This window comes from Crotalus tigris, unplaced genomic scaffold (assembly GCF_016545835.1).
Source record: "Crotalus tigris isolate CLP2741 ecotype Arizona unplaced genomic scaffold, ASM1654583v1 scf7180000019328.220996217465:2438092, whole genome shotgun sequence".
In the NCBI taxonomy this organism is placed as follows: domain Eukaryota; kingdom Metazoa; phylum Chordata; class Lepidosauria; order Squamata; family Viperidae; genus Crotalus; species Crotalus tigris.
The window spans coordinates 1,550,125-1,568,340 of record NW_024097488.1 but is presented as its reverse complement, the minus strand read 5'-3'; the positions used below and the strand labels follow the sequence as shown (position 1 = coordinate 1,568,340).

The 18,216-nt window shown below is 41.1% G+C and overlaps 1 protein-coding gene across 6 annotated transcripts in view; it reads left to right on the top strand.

Moving 5' to 3' along the window:
• Nucleotides 1-18,216, top strand: part of WBP1L (WW domain binding protein 1 like) — a 46,251-nt gene that overhangs the window by 9,847 nt on the left and 18,188 nt on the right. For 2 of the 6 annotated variants that reach the window (XR_005558908.1, XR_005558909.1), the window contains exon 1: nt 12,167-15,586. The exons of 2 other annotated variants lie outside the window; for them this stretch is intronic. Coding sequence is in view for 1 of the 4 variants with exons in the window: in XM_039361705.1 (XP_039217639.1) it covers nt 15,560-15,586 (27 nt within the window). In the remaining 3 variants the exon portion in view is untranslated. Of the gene's footprint in view, nt 1-12,166; nt 15,587-18,216 lie in introns of those variants that run through there. 2 more of the 6 variants (XM_039361706.1, XM_039361705.1) reach the window with 2 other exon arrangements.

Here is an 18,216-nt window from a genome sequence, read left to right as displayed (position 1 = left end):
GACTGGGCTCAGTTTGCTCTGTGCGTACTCCGGCCCCTTCAGCTGCTGTCAGTGTTCATATGCTGCTTGAGCCTTGTTCACCAATGCTGTGTACCCACCCTTCTCAGTTGTTTCACTGCTCATTTCTGGTTCAATGAGAGTGCTGTGGTTACCAGAGCAGCTGCCATTCTAGGTATCTTTCAGTTCTTTGATAGGGCCATAGACATCTTTCTTGCCAACTTTTACAAGGAACAAGGAAAAAAAACTCCCCATTTTTTCTTTTGTAATATTATTCATTGCAGCTTTCCTCGGATACTTTCATGTCACTAGAGGATGGAGTTGGCAAGCATTCACTGTTTTTCTCTGAACTGTAGAGATACGGTTGAAAGTTGGGTGGCTGAGTTGGTGGGAAGGGTATCTTTTGGAAAGAAAGGAAGCTTCTTGTCTCCATCCTTCCTTCTCATTGCATTTAAGTTAACCCTTTCATTTATTTTATTCTACTCTATTGTTTTGCCGATCAAGGTTATATGTTTATTTGGTATTTGACATATCCTGCCTTTAGGAGCTCAAGGTGATGCAGATGCTTCTCCCACCTGTTTTTTCCTCAGCAGAGCAACCATGTAGAGCATATTGGACTAAGACAAAAAGACTGGCCCAATATTACCCAATGAGCTTCTGTGACTGAGTGAGGACGAAACCTCAGATTTCCCTCTCCTAATCTAGCAACTTTAAATACTATACCAGGCTAGCTGTCATAACAGCTTTGGGCTTCTCTGGGCTAAAGCGCAACAAAATTAAGATTATTTTTTTTAAAAACGACTGTGACAGGTTTGATGTGTATATTGATTGCCACACTGATTTAATAGTTTTCACTTCCCATTGAGAATGTGGGAAATCGTTTGAGATAAGAATTCCTTGTAAATAATGTTCTCACTGTTTATGCCACAAAACAAAAGTCCCCCGGGGGATTTTTTAGCTGGAAGCTATCCCAGTTTAAATAGATTTAAAACTAAATGAATGCCGTCAAATAGGCTGTTTATTTCAATGCAGCAAGCTGAATTTATCTACTAGGCAAACTTTTACATTTCTGGAAAACTCCCAGGGACACAGTGCTCTACTATAAACAAAAATAAGCATCCCACCATGTTTTAGAAATCGTAACATGTGGGGTCAAGAATCCCACAGCGTGAAGTATATCTTGTAGGCAGTAGCAGTTAATTCCAGGCAACAAATACTCCTTTCTCATAGGAACTTAGCCTAGAAAAGAAATCTGGAGACTGAATTTGTTCTGAAGAGAACAGACTATCATTTTGAAAATTTGACATTAAATTGATAATTTTTCCCTCCAGGTTCCTGTAGTTGATGAATTGAAGATACAGAAGACATGATAAAACTTTGTTTTCTACCATTGTGTCCTTAATGACATTGATTCTGGCCCTATGTATTTTTACAGAATATTTTTTTAAAAAATGAAGTTATTCTTTTAGCAGATGGTATACAATGACAAGGAAATTGATACATGCTATACACACAATGCACTTCAGACAGCCTAAATTGCTAGATCATTCTGTTCAATGCTTGCACACCTATCCTTAGTGCATCATAGGGGAAAACTAACTTACACCAGCTGAGTAACAGTGCTCAGGTTGCTGGCTCTTCTGGGCTCCTCCACCAGCCTTGCCCCGTGTCTGGTTAGGTCCAGCGCTGGCTTCTGCTCTCCACACACATGAACGCAACTAGGTTTTTCCCACCAAAGTGGTACTCATTTATTATTTACAACATTGCATGCTTTCGTAATGTAGGAGCGAGGGATTGAGTGACAGTAGCTAACTCCATGTCACAGAGTTGGGCTTGAACCAATGGAGTGCAGACCATTTCTGGCCAGAGGTTCCACCATCATTAAACCATTGCGCGACTGCATCCTTTTTAACAAAGAAGTACCGTAAATGCCGGCGTATAAGGCGACTGCCGCGAGCGCTGAAATCGGCGCCAAAGACGGGGGTCGTCTTATACGCCGAGTCGTCTTATACGCCGGAAATACTGGTAGTTTCCGGCGTATAAGATGACATTATAGGAATGCGGCCCGGCGATAAAGACGGGGGTCGTCTTATATGCCGGGTCGCCTTGTACGCCGGCATACACAGTAATAACAGAGGTATTCCAAGAGGTAATTAACACACTACAGTTAACTATATTTGTGAGAGGGACAAGCTGAACTGGTGAATAAGTAGTTTTTGCAAATAAGCATAATTTCAAAACATGCTCAGCCAAGCATTGCTTTCTTTCTAGTAGAATGATGATAGTCAAATCATTTATTAATATGAGATGTAACAGGAAAGACTATATAACGTCCTTGGATTCCTGAACATTTGTAGCTTATAACTGATAATAGGGAATTTTGTGTGTCATTCCTTTTTACCCACACCAACTTTCTAAAGTTATTAGAAATTTGATCCTAGAAAATAAAGAGTTAGAGATTTGTATTTCTGTTTTTTCTTTGTTACTTTAAAGAAAAACTAGCTTTCTCTATTTAAACTCTTGTCAGAGGAAAAACTTATTTTAGAGTGGTTCTGTGAAGGCATGATAAAATTAAGTTTGGTTCATTTGTTCAGTTACATTTTTTAATTATTGTCAAGCCCCACGGCTGCCTGCCTCCCAAGAACCAGCTGGCGTCGGGAATGCTGCCTCCCTTCCTTGGGCACTGCTGCTGAGCGTCGCCTGTCTCTGGTGCATCGGCAGGTCAACGGATGGCCAGCTGGGCACTGGGAATGCCTCCTCCCCTCCGCAGGATGCTGCCGCTGCAAGCCACCTGTCTCCAGGACGTCAGCTGGTCGTTGGACGGCCAGCTGGGCGGCGGGAATGCCGCCATCTCCAATGGAGCGTTGCCGGCAGCCAGGAGGGAACCTGGTTGCCAGACACAGCAGCTGGGCGTTGGAGACGCTGCTGGGCGGGGGGAATGCATCTTTTCCAATGGAGCATTGCCGGTAGCCAGTAGGAAGGCCAGTTGCCGGGCACAGCAGCTGAGCATCAGAGACGCCACCAGATGCCGCGGAAAGCTGCAAAAGACTGGGGGAGGGCGCCAACAGCCAGGAGGACCAGCTGGGCGTCGGAGACGCAGCCAGACGCCTCCATGTGCTGCGAACTATTACCAGAGTGGGGGAGCCAGTCCTGTAGCCTGCAGGAAGCACTCAACAAAGGCAAGGCAGGAACGGCTGAGGGAGTGATAGCGGTGCAAGGTCTGGCCAGGGAAAGGCTGGAAAAGGAACTGCGGGTTTTTATGTTTACAGACCGGATGCTGGCTTGCTGCTTGGGGCGGGGTTGTAGGGCAGGGCACTTCTATGTAAAGCCCTGGGAGCAAACCACTCCCAGTGCTGACTTTAATTTTGCGTGAAATAAATCTTGCTGGTCACCTTGTACCTGCATTCTTGGACTCTGTTTCCCCAGACAACGAAGGACAGTTTTGACAGTAAGTCAGCACTCAACCTCTTCTGTTCCCTACCCATTACCTTTGCTTGTCACGGGAATGGTGGAGGGAAAACAGGACGCTCCACTGGAGGCAGACAGTGCAGCCCCAGTTGGAGTAACAGGACCCGTGCCTGGCCCAGAGGCCCAGGAGGTGCAGCTGGCCAAAGGTGTTGGAGACACGGGCCACAGTCCCTGTGCCTGAGATTCAGGAGATTGGAGTTTCTGGAGCTTTGGGGGAGTGGTGGCACAGCCCTGCACTAGCCAACCCGAATGCAGGACGAGCACGTACTCCGGGTGCCAGGCCCTTTCTGGCACCCGGAGTGGCAACAAGTGGCAAGAGAGGCGCCTGATGGAGAATGACAAGGAGGAATGGAGTTATTCCACAGCTCCTGGACAATACACCATGGAGGTTTTGCGGGACCGGTTCGGGGAGGCTGGGTACCAAGGAACCCCCTCGTGGCCAAGCCAGGCAGCAACACATGAGACAGCCTCGTGGCAATGGTCAGAGGTGCTATCGAGACAACTCGAGTTGGCCCGTTTCCATCTGACCAGCTCAAGGCTAAGAGCGGCTCCGGGTCTGGGCGCCCCTGCGGGGGAAGGCCCCATTCCAGGTGCACCACTCATGCAGTCCCAGTCCATGTGGCCAGGTAGGTCAGAGGGTGACTCATGGGGAGCACCCTCTGGGCGGGCGCCAGACCCACAGGGGGCAGGGCCTGGCCTCTGTGTTGATTTCTGGGGGATTAATGGGGTGTGTGTAAAACACTTATATCACCTCCCTCTGATGAAAGATCTACTGGCCTATTTGGGTAAGGGATGTGTGTTTATGAAATTAGATATGCCGGAGGTGTATTACAGGGTCTGCAGATGATGAGTGGAAAACGGCGTTTAACTGCCCACTCAGCAGTTATCAATTCCGGGTGATGCTGTTTGGTTTGCAGGGGGGCCCTGCAGTATTCATGCAACTGATTAACCAGTTATTGCACGAAAACCTATACCAGGTATTTTAATTTATACCACCACCCTAGAGGACCACGTCCACCTAGACCAGCAGGTACTAAGGAAGCTGCTCGACGCCCACCTGTTCGTAAAGCTCTCCAAGTGTGAGTTCCACCGGACTCGCCTGGACTACCTGGGTTACAGAATCTCAGGACGGCATAGAAATGGACCCCCACAAGGTAAAAGCAGTGTTGGACTGGCAGGCGCCCAGAACCCGTCGCCCACCTCCAGAGCTTCCTGGGGTTTGCCAATTTCTATAGGCAGTTTATCCCCTCGTTCGCCATGGTAGCCCATTCCCTGACGGAGCTACTACATACAAAACACATGGTGAGCAAGGGACCATGTCTTGTCAAAAAGAGTTCGAGGACCTGAAAGCCCTCTTTGCCAGAGAACCGGTTTTGCTCCACCTGGATCCTGAAACCCCGTTTGTAGTGCAGGCTGACTCTAGTGATGTCACCGTGGAGGCGGTGCTACTTCAACAAAACAGTCAGGGTGTTACAGCCATGTGCCTATATGTCACGAAAGTTCACGGTCACTGAGCGGGCATGGAAAAAGGCATTTGTAATGCGGTGCGCACTCGCAACATGGAGGCACTTGTTGGAAGGGGCAAAAGAGCCATTTGAGGTGTGGGCAGATCATAAAAACCTCGAGGTACTACAAACACCAAGGTGCCTGTCACCCAAACACGTCCGGTGGGCACAGTACTTCACCTGCTTCCGTTTCGCTTTGAGGTACGTACCGGGTGAAAGAACCTTTTGGCCGACGCATTATCACACATGCCCCAGTACCATAGCAAACGGGAGGAGGTGGTGTAGGCGATCATGCCTCCGTACCAAGGTGTAGCTCGAGCAGTTCCGTGCACAGTGGCGGGCGACCTGATCTTGGAGCTACAAACGGCAGTCTGAAATGACCCATGGTTGCGGGATCATCCAGGCCTATTGACATGGAGGGAGGGACTGGCCTGGAAAGGGGACTGCTGAGCATTGCCTGTCTCCGGTGCATCGGCTGGTTGACGGACGGCAAACTGGGCGCCGGGAATACCGCCTCTCCGCAGGATGCTGCCACCGCAAGCCACCTGTCTCCAGGACGTCAGCTGGTCATCGGATGGCCAGCTGGGGGCGGGAATGCCACTGTCTCCAACAGAGTGTTGCCGGCAGCCAGGAGGAAACCCGGTTGCCGGACACAGCAGCTGGGTGTCAGAGACGCCGCTGGGTGGTGGGAATGCATCTCTCCAGCTGGGAGAAAGGCCGGTTGCTGGACACAGCAGCTGGGCGTCGGATACGCCAATAGACGCTGCGGAAAGCTGCAAAAGACCGGAGGGGAGGACACCAAGGGCCAGGAAGCCCAGCTGGGCATTGTTTGTTTGTGCAGCCCAGTTGCTGGCATGCCACGGCCCCTTGCTGGTCCACAGCCGGGGGTTGGGGACGCTTGACACAAATGATTTAGAAGAAATATTTGACCTGTAGAATTTTTTGCCCCAAATTTGACTGTTTCCAAGAAAATTGGGAAAGCATGTATAATAAATATGGCAAGCTACGAAGATACATTTGCTCACATAAATACTTTTTCTGATAAAACATTTTATTGCCGTGTATTTTCTCTTTTTTGGAAGAAGTTTGTCTAAATTAGCCTTAAAATCACTGAAATATAATTCTTCTGAAAGATCAAGTAAAAAGGAATAACTGAGAAGTAGCTCCCTAAAATAGGTTAAAGTACACTATGTACACCATGTACACTATTTATAAGGCAAAATAAGGTAATTGAGTGAAATGCTGATATCTGGTCTTCTGTATGAGCCTATGCTGGTACCAAAGCTTGTCTCTTTTGTTATATTCCAAGATATTCTCTTTGTATTAGACCTTTCTTGCTGGTGAATACAGATCACTTCATTCAGCATCTGCCTCAGTTAGGGACTATTTGTAAATATGATGATAATAAACAGTACTTTTAAAAAAATCATGTTTTGACTAGGCACACATTTAAAACAAAATTTCATGCTGCCTGGCAATAAAAACTATAATTATGAAACTGATTAAAGTATAGTTTCAGGCAGTTTCAGGCAGTAGCAGAAATTTGCCAGAGGGTTCTAATCAACTAATTAATATCACAGATCAGAGCTTCTTAACTGCAGTTTTAGGTTAGGGTTAGGGTGCTGTGTTATAAAGAAAAGCAGTGCAGGAAGAAATAGCTTGTTAAATAATTTCTCCACCTTGGGAGGGGCCAAAAAAAAAAGATGGTAGCAACCAATGAATTTGCAGCCTCTGTCTCTAAGTCTTATGTTCACTTAGCAACTATTTTGCTTAACAACCAAATGATTAGAATGGAACATGGCTGCTAAATGAGAAATTGTATAGGGCTGTCCCTGATGATAGTTGTAACCAAAAAGAAAGACGAGGTATGAGAAGGAAAAGGAGGAAAAACAAGTTCAGGCATCAGTTGTTTTAATTGAAATAATGAACTAAATATTAGGGCTGTGCATTTTTGGAATCTGAAAGGAAAAAAACATACTTTGGAGCGTATATGGGCATGCACGTATGATCTGTTGACAAGTTTCTTTAGTCAACCCATCTTTTCTCAAGACCCAGGAAAGGCTGCTGGTAGGTGATGATTTGTTAATAGAGTGAACAAAGAAAAATTAGATGTAAATCCCTGTATTTATTTGAAAGTGCAGGTATAACCAGTTGCTTTATGACCGTTTGAAGTTAGGATGGACTTCAAAAAAGCTACTTTTTGTAACATCCTCAAAGTTACAATTGTTGCACCACTACCACCACCACCACTCCAAAGTCATGTGACCACATTTCAGGCTCAGGTGACTGGCCCACATTTACGACTGGTTGCAGTACACTGCAGTCACATGGTCACAATTGATAACATTTTTGCTATATTCCTGCAGAAAGCAGCAAAAAAAGCCCATTGGAAATGCTGAATTTGCTTAACAACTATGTGATATATTTGTTTAAGTTTACTGTGACTATCAGTATCTTGAAGAACAAAACTAAGTGAGATTTTAGCTCCAGGTGCTTGAAGCATGGAGTGTTTAGAATCAGCCTGGTAAGGGCTGCTTTGCAGAGGGATAGTGGCAGGCAGCCTTCTGTTCTCAGGCTGGCTGAAAAAGATCTATTTTCAGTCAGTCATCAGGAATCAGACGCCTGTTGATTTTCTGAGAATGCTGGCTGGGAAGATTGCAAATAGCAACCTTATGATCACAGAGGGCTTGGAAACTTGTCATAAGTGCAAACAAATTGCCAAGAGCCCAAATCACAATAATGTGACTGCAAGGGGAACCGATAATCAGAATGTCAAATCTGGGTTGTAAGTACCCTGAGTTAGGCCCATCAGACTTTTGCACAGTCACTAAGCCATTAGTTGAGGACTACCTGTAAGCTGGGATGAGTGAATTTAAAATTCTTAATATTTTACAAAAGTATATTGCAGAAACTTTTAAGTAATTCATAGTAGTTTTCTGATCATGCTTAGTGGGGCCTTGTGTATTGGGAAATAGCAACATTCCTGCTGCTTCGTGATCTTTTAAATCTCTGCAATGAATCATGTAACCGTATCTTTAAACAGTAATGGTATATTACTGGAAATTGTGACTAATGACTGTCAAAAATACAGAACTTTGTTTAAAAAAGATGTCAGCAATTGAACTCCAACACTTTCTGCAATTAGTGAAAAATATTTATTCATTCATTTACGTAAGTCTAAAAGGACTCTGAGTGGTATATCACATTAAAAACAAGAAAAAGTTGAATCTGAATAATGTTAAAAACAAAAAATAATCATAAGCAAACATTTGATGCATAGAGAACAATTGTCCGAAAAGTAAGTAAGCATTAATGGTTAACTTGCAGTGATGTCTTAGACTTTTCTCAAGGAGACTGTAAAATAAAATTAAGAGAACATTTAGTAACAAAGATATACTTACAGTCAATGGTTTTCTTATGTGCAGTTATCAAAAGTACATAGAAAATTTTATGTTTTTGAACATCAGATGACTGAGTTTGAAGTAAAATTATATACAAATGATGAACATGTTATTGCTAAAATGTATAAACTTGTTGAAATATGAGATAGAAGAAAGGTGAAAGAATATATGATAAAATAGGCTAAAATTGCCTAAAATATATACAAATAGATCATTGGGAAAATATGTAATTGCAAATATCAAAATTTACATTATGTTCTAGTGTTAAAGAGATTCTTTAATAAAATAATGTATTGTTTGTATTTGTAACCAGAAAAAATTGTTGGAATATATGAAAGGAAATGTGAACATGAAAAGACATTTTATCAGGTCTGATGGATATGCAAAAAAGCCAAACAAAAGTTTGGATAGAAGATTTTTAAAGATTCATGTACAGTTGAAACCAGAGACTTTTCTTTTGGAATTAGTGAACAGACACCTAGAAAAAGTGTGGGACGTGTTTATACATGAAAACTGTAACAAGATTACTATACCAGTGCTTTTCAACTTTTTCACCCATTGTACCACTTTTAGGATATGCAACATCCGAGTACCACCTAGCCTAGCAAGGTGTCAAAAACTTGATGACCCCCCAAAAAGGAAAAAAGTGATAAAGTACAGGTAGTCCTCGACTTACAACAGTTCGCTTAGTGACTCTTCGAAGTTACAATGGCACTGTAAAAAGTGCCCTCCCAAGCCACAGCCCGAGCAAGACACCTGCCTGCCCACCCGGCGGCGCTCTTCCTCCTGTCTGAGGTTTTCATTGTTGTGAGCATTTCTGTCGAGGATTGGCAGTGGAGGTGGGCTGGGGGGTGTTTGGTTTTTATTCCCCCGACTGCTGGGTAGTTGCAGCAGGTTTTGGTCACTTCACATGACCCTGGGACACTGTAACCGTCATAAATATGAAACATTTGCCAAGCATCTGAATGTAAATCACAAAATCCTGGAGATGCTGCAACATTCCAGCTGATCGGCGCTTCTTCTGGGCTCAGCAGAAGCACTAGGATCACTGCTGCTTTCCAGCTGAATGGTGCTTCTTTAGGGCTTAGCAGAAGCACCAGGATCAGCGCCAGGCTCCAGCTTGACTATGTGCTCTGCAGCCAAAGATGGAGAAGCTGTATACAGTCAGTAAAAACAAGACCAGGAGCTGACTGTGGCTCAGATCATGAGCTTCTCGTTGCAAAATTTAGGCTTAAATTGAAAAAAGTAGGGAAAAGCACTAGGCCACTCAGGTATGAACTAAATCATATTCCTGATGAATATACAGTAGAGGTGACAAATAGATTTAAGGAATTAGATCTGATAGACAGAGTGCCTGAAGAACTATGGATGGAAGTTCGCAACATTGTACAAGAGGTAGCAACTAAAACCATCCCAAAGAAAAAGAAATGCAAGAAAGCAAAATGGCTGTCTGAGGAAGCTTTGCAAATAGCTGAGGAAAGAAGGGAAGCGAAAGGCAAAGGAGAAAGAGAAAGATACACCCAATTGAATGCAGAATTCCAGAGAGTAGCTAGAAGAGATAAGAATGCCTTCTTAAATGAACAGTGCAAAGAAATAGAAGAAAACAACAGAATAGGGAGGACCAGAGATCTCTTCAAGAAAATTGGAGATATGAAGGGAACGTTTCATGCAAAGATGGGCATGATAAAGGACCAAAATGGCAGAGACCTAACAGAGGCAGAAGAGATTAAGAAGAGATGGCAAAACTACACAGAAGAACTATACAAGAATGAGCTTAACATCCCAGATAACCACAATGAGATGGTCACTGACCTCGAACCAGACATCCTAGAATGTGAAGTGAAATGGGCCTTAGAAAATCTGAGCAACAACAAAGCTAGTGGAGGTGACAGTATTCCAGCTGAGCTATTCAAAATCTTAAAAGACGATGCAGTAAAAGTGCTACACTCAATTTGCCAGCAAATTTGGAAAACTCAACAGTGGCCACAGGATTGGAAAAGGTCAGTTTACATTCCAATTCCAAAAAAAGGCAACGCCAAAGAATGTTCAAACTATCGCACCATTGCACTCATTTCACATGCTAGTAAAGTTATGCTTAAAATCCTACAAGCTAGACTCCAGCAGTATGTCGATCGAGAACTACTAGAAGTACAGGCAGGATTTCGAAGAGGCAGAGGAACTAGAGATCAAATTGCCAACATACGCTGGATCATGGAGAAAGCTAGGGAGTTCCAGAAAAACATTTACTTCTGCTTCATTGACTATGCTAAAGCCTTTTATTGTGTGGATCACAACAAATTGTGGCAAGTTCTTAAAGAGATGGGAGTACCAGACCATCTCATTTGTCTCCTGAGAAACCTATATGCGGGTCAAGAAGCAACAGTGAGAACCGAACACGGAACCACTGATTGGTTCAAAATTGGAAAAGGAGTACGGCAAGGCTGTATACTGTCACCCTGCCTATTTAACTTATATGCAGAGCACATCATGAGAAAGGCAGGGCTAGATGAATCAAAAGTTGGAATTAAGATTGCCGGGAGAAATATCAACAACCTAAGATATGCAGATGATACACTCTAATGGCAGAAAGTGAAGAGGAACTAAAGAGCCTCTTGATGCGGGTGAAGAAGGAGAGTGCAAAAGTTGGCTTGAAACTCAACATTAAGAAAACCAAAATCATGGCATCCGGCCCTCTCAATTCCTGGCAAATAGATGGGGAAGAAATGGAGTAGTGACAGATTTTATTTTTCTGGGCTCCAAGATCACCTCAGATGGGGACTGCAGCCAAGAAATTAAAAGACGCTTGCTCCTGGGGAGGAAAGCTATGGCAAATCTAGACAGCATTCTAAAAAGCAGAGACATCACCCTGCCAACAAAAGTGCGTATAGTCCAGGCCATGGTTTTCCCAATTGCAATGTATGGCTGTGAAAGTTGGACCATAAGAAAGGCTGAGCGCAAAAGAATTGAGGCCTTTGAACTATGGTGCTGGAGAAGACTCCTGCGAGTCCCTTGGACTGCAAGGCGTTCAAACCGGTCAGTCCTAGAAGAGATCAACCCCGACTGCTATTTAGAAGGCCAGATCATGAAGTTGAAACTCAAATACTTTGGCCACCTAATGAGAAGGAAGGACTCACTGGAGAAGGGCCTAATGCTGGGAAAGATTGAGGGCAATAGAAGAAAGGGACAACAGAGAATGAGATGGCTGGATGGAGTCACTGAAGCAGTAGGTGTGAACTTAAATGGACTCCAGAAGATGGTAGAATACAGGAAGACCTGTTGTCCATGGGGTCGCGATGGGTCGGACACGACTTCGCAATTAACAACAACAACAAGAAACCCCTTTTAGGTTTTTTTGTATGAAACAAAAAAATGCACATGACTTGTGGTTTTGGTTATTAAAAAAATGTATAATAGAAAAAAATGAACTTTTTTGTAATTATAAAAGGAGTATATTTGCTGCAAAGGAAATTGTAAGCTTTCTCCCTTTTGGCACTTTTGTCTTATTGAAAGAAAAATCATCAGGTCCAGTTCTAAGCTAGGAGTAAATAAAATGGAGGCTAAGACGCTGGAAATAAAAATGGAAGCTGCTTAGGAAAGAAGATTTATTCATGAGCAGAACCAGCAACTGCATGTGTTTCTGAAATAGCTGACCGAATGGAGTTGAGAAGTGGGTGGGTTTTTATACCTTCTTTGGGCTTTGTATTTGAGGTGACTGTTCTGTGCAGTGTATTTTGACCTGAGCTTGAGTGTACCCTTTTGGTATTCTAATGGTGGTGGTTAATCCTATTATGTCCTGGCCGTGGAGCTGGATGGGGGAATGTAGATTTTAGGAGTCTTTGTTTTTCTAATCCCATCAGCTCCAGCCTTCATGGCCCAGGTCTTCCTGAATGGATTACCAAATCTGCATTTCTAAAAGCTAGCCTCCTCAGTTTCTGCTTGAGGCAGGGAGACCCTCTGGGGCTGGTTTTTGCCTCCCTTAAGATTTTTTCCTGTATTTCTTCTTCATGGGAAATATTCTATCCTGCCTTTTTTTAATATTCCCTAAAATATTTCATTCTCGTGGGGGGGGGGTGTTGTTCTGACTCCTTATAGTCTTTTTCTCTTTTTCTTTGTTTTTTTTCTTGTGTTAATTTTTATGTTCTTTTAATTTTTTTTGGTAAAAGTTATAGAAAAGAGAATATATTATTTTAAATACAGAATTAAGCTGCCTCAAATTTGGTCTGGAGATAAGACTATGTTATGGGGCCATGCTCTTTAAAATGGTTATTGGGGGGGTCTTCATGTCTTCCTGGTAAGGGAATGTTGATGCCCCTTGTATATCCATTAGATTAGTATCTTAAACTTTTTTCAACCAAGTTTGTACTTAATGATTTATTCATGTTTTTAAGTAAACTAAACTACTTAAATCAAGACCTGAAACTGAAAAACAATATAAGAGGGAACTTCCCATCCTCTGGTTAAAATGTATTCTATATTTCTAGACTTGGGAGTTGTGAGGCTTCTAGATCAGTATATGACAGGCAAGAACAGCTGTTGGTTTAAGAGAAGCCCAGAAATATTGCTATACCTCTGCTTTAAAGGCTCAGCAGAGTTAAATTTAGATCACTTTCTTTCATATCTATACTGCTTTGAAATTTGATGTATTCTGTTGCTAATGCAAACACTGTTTTATTGGTATAAAATAGAGAAGAAACTGAAATAGATTTAGAATTTTCTTTTGAATAATTTATATCACTCCTGGTGAAAATAGTGACCGGTTGTTTTTATTTATTCAGCAGTGTATTGAAAAACAGAAACCTTGCTGTGTCTGAACTCATGACCTGATCACTGAACATTGAATCTAGTTCAGAGGTAGTCTTGTCACACTCACTCTTCTATTAATCTCCAAGCATCCATGTCTGTTTTCATTATTCTAGTCTGCTTTCAAATTTTTTAAAAAGGGGATACTCATTTATGTCAGTACAAATCCGTTTCCTCTGTCAAGTGCTGCAGAGTCGGTGAGGCTTGCAACATGGGATAAGGGTTAATCTTTTCCTTCATACAATTTTCCTTCCCCCTCCCCAGTTTGTTCTTACACAGCAAGTAAGCTCACTAGGGGAAAAAAGCATAGTGAGCATAGTGATGTTTCCATAGGTCACTTCACCAAATGGAATGTGAAGGAAGAAAAGAGGATTGGCTGGAGTGAAATAAGTGTATTTTCTGTCATTTTAAAAACACTACTTGGGTACTTTGGTTTTCCAGTGTCCTGTAATATTAGTATGTACATCACATACCCCTCTCCTTTTTGAGAGACATTACTACACAGTACTCCAAATTTCATTTTAATACATTTTAAGAAACATGTTTAAAAGGCTTATTAAAAAAAATAAAACATCCACATTTATTATTTTTGTGTTGATTTTGATGGGAATAGATCTATTAAATTAAATAAATGAAAATTATTAATAGATAGAAAATTCCCAGTACAAATTTTATGCAGATGTGCATCCTTATTTAGAATTCTATTGACATCCTTGTGAATTTCTGTTGGTATTACCAGTCAGGCTAATATATAGAGAATATATCATGTTTCCCCAAAAATAAGACCCTGTTTTATATTTTTTGGCCTCCAAAAGAGGCACCAGGTCTTATTTTCAGGGGATGTCTTACCCGCTTACCTTAGAACCATTGCAGTCAGGTCTCCCACACCCCAATACCTGTCACGCTGCTGCTCTGGTCCTTTTCCAGCTGCTTGCAGCTGCACGCCATGTGGTGCATCATGACACTCATGCTACAAGGCCACATGGCTCGTGCCAATTGCATTGCTGCTGCCAGTTGCAGCATGAGGCCACAAGGCTCATCGTGCTGCTACTGCCGCTCGCGATAGGCTACGTGGTGCATTGTGCCAATCGCACTGCTGCTACCACTTGCTAGCAGGTGCAGTTGGCAGGACAAGCCTCGCGGCCTCCTGGCATGAGTGGCAACACCGGCTCGATTACCTCGCGGCCTCTTGCTGTGACTGGCAGCAGTGGCGCGATGTACCATGTGGCATGCAGCTGCAAGCAGCCACAGAAGAACTCGGGTAATAGTGCAACAGATGTCAAGGCGTATTAGGCCTAGCTACAGCAATCCTAAGGTAAGCGGGTGTGGGGCACATGGGGCAGCTCCACCTCCCCACTCCCACCCTAGCTTGATTTTTACGTGTGCAACTCGCCCCAAAATTAGGGCTTATTTTTGGGGTAGGGCTTATATTGGGTGTAAGTGTAAAAATCAAGCTAGGGCTTATTTTGGGGAAAACACGGTAGTACATGTATGCTAAGAGGTTTGTTAGTACTTAAACAGCATTCCTAAAATTCTGAGCCAGTTTTTCTAAAATTGTATTTTGCTTTCTTCCTTCTCACTGAGTCATTCAGCTGACTGAGTACATTCAGTACATTTTTTCTAGCATAATATTTTGCCAGAATATAGACTTTAGCTTGCAGGTAGCTTTTGAAATTGGGCTGAGAACTTCAGACTGTCCACTCCAGGTTCGATATGATTTAAAATATACCGGTACTTCTTTATCAGCTATCTTGAGCATGGCTGCACCAGACTGCCAGTGAGGCCCCAAAACTGAGTTTCCACTTTTCTGCCTCAAGCCCTAGATGTCAGGGTAGAGAGCATTGTTGTTTTTAATATTTCTGGTTTTGGTATAACTGTTTCCAGGTGTTCTAGAGAATAGATATATATATTTTCATGATGTATTGGTCCTGAAAACATGTTCCAGATTGTTCAAATACTATTTTTCTTTAAAAATAATGAGATATAAAAGTCATTTTGAGTAGTGATTAATACTTAATCCAAGCATTTGTTTTTCATTTCCTAAGTACTGTGCATTTTTTCTAGGTAGTAGTCCTCTTTGAATTGTTAATCAGCAGCTGTCTAAAGAAGTTTTTTTTTTCCTGGGCAGTGCTGTTAGTGATGTCACTTTCCCCTTGGCAAACGGACAGATAGCTCTGCTGTTTTTGAAATTGGTTTCTGGGAGGGGAAAGAGAAGAGAGTGAGAGCATGCCTTGTCCTGGGATCCTGTTTATTTAACATTCCCAGCTAAGGAAACCCTACTTTAAAAAAGATTGTGCATGCAGTCTTTCTATATCAGATGAAGAAATGAGTATGCGGTTTTCGAAATTTCTTTGTTTACACTCTTAGCTTGGATTATGAGTTTGCAAAATGCCTTTCCTTTTGGGCCTACGACAGGTAACTTGTTTTTGGATTCTTGTTTTTTACTGGTTAGGGTGGAGAATAAGAAGTTTTGCTGGTTTTTAAAGCTTCCAGGCTTCCTTGTCAAGTGAGTTGCTGATTCAAAATTCACTTTGATCATATTTCTACTGGGGTCTGTTTGAGAGGAAAAAGATATTTATACCACAACACTGAAAAATCCTGAAGATTGAAAAACTTTTTTAAGAATCAGAGTCAGCATAAAAATGTGTTCTCCCTTTCAAATATTTCTAAATCTCTTCTAAATTTGAGTTGTTTGCAAGATTGTTTTTTTACTGTTTTCCTGTAAATCAAAAGTTACTGTCAGAGTTAACGTATACTTTTAAAATATTTGTGAAGTTTGTCTTTTTAAAATACCAAATTAATTGATTCCTAAACGGCATCGAACACTGCCAGCTTACTCTTCTTGATCCAGAATTTAGCAGAGTAAATTTAATAAATGACAGCTTAGGAATTATCCTGTCCTTTAATTAATGTTGCTCATTTGCTGTGAAAACAATGATGATTCTTGCATATTTCATCTAACCTGTATTTATTTTGTAAAAAAAAAAATCAACTGATGTGGTGAACCTTAAATGTTTTGTTATCTAAAATATTTACTACCAGCAAATTATTTGATAAGAATGAAATAGCTATTTTTAATTTATAGATGCCTAGTTTTTAAAAACACAAATAATTAAAGTAAGAATTATCTCTTCTGCAAGGATTACATGAAGCATGGTGTTCACATTGTTTTTAAATTATTTATACTATTTTCAATAAAAATAAGATTATGGAAATTTTAATATGGTAATATTTTGTATTACATATTAAGTCTTGTATCAGCAAATTAGATCCCTAGAAAATATATGGGAGATAAACTCGGTGACCTCTGAATACTTTCATATCAGATGCACCTCCTAAAAGGAAATGTAGTAGATACCTTCTGATTATGTGTTCTGTTCAGTTCTATTACTGGTAAAAAAAAGATTCAATATCTGAAACAAGTTTACTTGCCTATTTTTGGTGTTTCTGCATTTAATCTTATTATGTGGGCTAATATTTGCATCTGCTTTTTGTTCACTTGTAGCTTTTTACCTGAAATCCAACTAAATTTGCTGTATCACCCAGCAGATTTGTACATATTTCCCCCGTTGTTCTTTGCGCTTTTATTCGTCCATCTTTTTTTCTAACCATGTAGTTGTATTTCTTATTCTGTTCTTTTTTATTGTTTATTTTATTGCTCTATTATCTTACTTCTGTTCATACTCATTTCATTTCTTCCTTTTGATTGTTGTAAGCCACCTAGAGTAGCCCCATGGTAAGATAGTCAGCAGGTAAATTTAACAAATAACAAATATATGAACACAACAATTGTTTTAGAAGCCAAACATTAGGTTTAAACTCTGGGATAAGGCTGCCAGAGGTTAACTTGGCCAATCAATAAAATAATAATTCTTGTTCCAAATTTCAGAATTCATTTTCACCATTACCTATCTTACACCAGTGCTGCCCAAACTTTTTCTTTCATTACACAAAAACACCTAGCAGAAAATTTTATGGAATTTTGAGGATCATTTGTAAGTTCCTCCCATCTTCAGCACCATTGTAATTTCGAATGATTGCTGAATGAATGGCTGCCCAGTTCGTTTCAAAGTTCTAGGCTGAAGATAAGGTTGAAATGTTCACATCAAATTTCCATTGCAGTGACTAAATCTAGTTTTTATTACTGTGTGATAGAATTTTATGCCTTTTTTTCTACTCATTTTCTTCTACACTGATATTTTAAAGATAAAATGAATATTATGGTTCAGAGTAACCCAAAATATGTAATCCTTTCTTTAGAAGAGAATTAGATATCCCCAAACATTTTCTTTTACAATTTTTTCTCAAGATATCTTCAGATTTATTTAGAAATGTAATACTAATTTAATTTCTTAACCCAAAAAAGCTATTGATATATAGTTGAATGCAAGTGATGCTAGGGATTTTTGTTCTTTTTTTTTTTTTTTTACAATTTGAGTCAGTTCTTGTGTTCTTTTTTTTTTTTTTTTTACAATTTTACAATTTGAGTCAGTTCTTGTGCTTTATGGCAAAATTGAGATCAGCCATTAGGTTGTATATGTAAACTTGCTAAATTAATGTTTTACTGAAATATGTGATATGTTCTCCTTATCTGAAACTGGGAAATAGAGTAGGCCAATAGGAAAAGTTATATTTTAGTAGTGTTTCATTAGCTAATTTTTAATATGTAACACTAAAGCTTTTATTTCTCATCTAAACGACAGCATGCACAGATTCTTTTATTGAACAGAGACAGGCAATTTTCTCAGTTTTTAAAAGGTTCTCCCACCATCCCACTCCACTGCCAGTATCCCAGAGGTGGCAAGAGGCAAGGGAGTAATGCAGTGTTTCCCAAACTTGACAATTTTAAGGCATGTGGAGTTGAAGTCCACATGCCTTAAAATTGTCAAGTTTGGGAAACACTGGAGTAATGCAGTGATTTAACTAATGGGTTTTTGTTCTTTATGTCATTTGGCATCTTAAACCAGCCAAGCCCCAGTTAACTAGTGATTAAAATTTGAGAAAGGAAGCCATTTGCTGTAGAACTTGAATACTGCTTTTCTGGG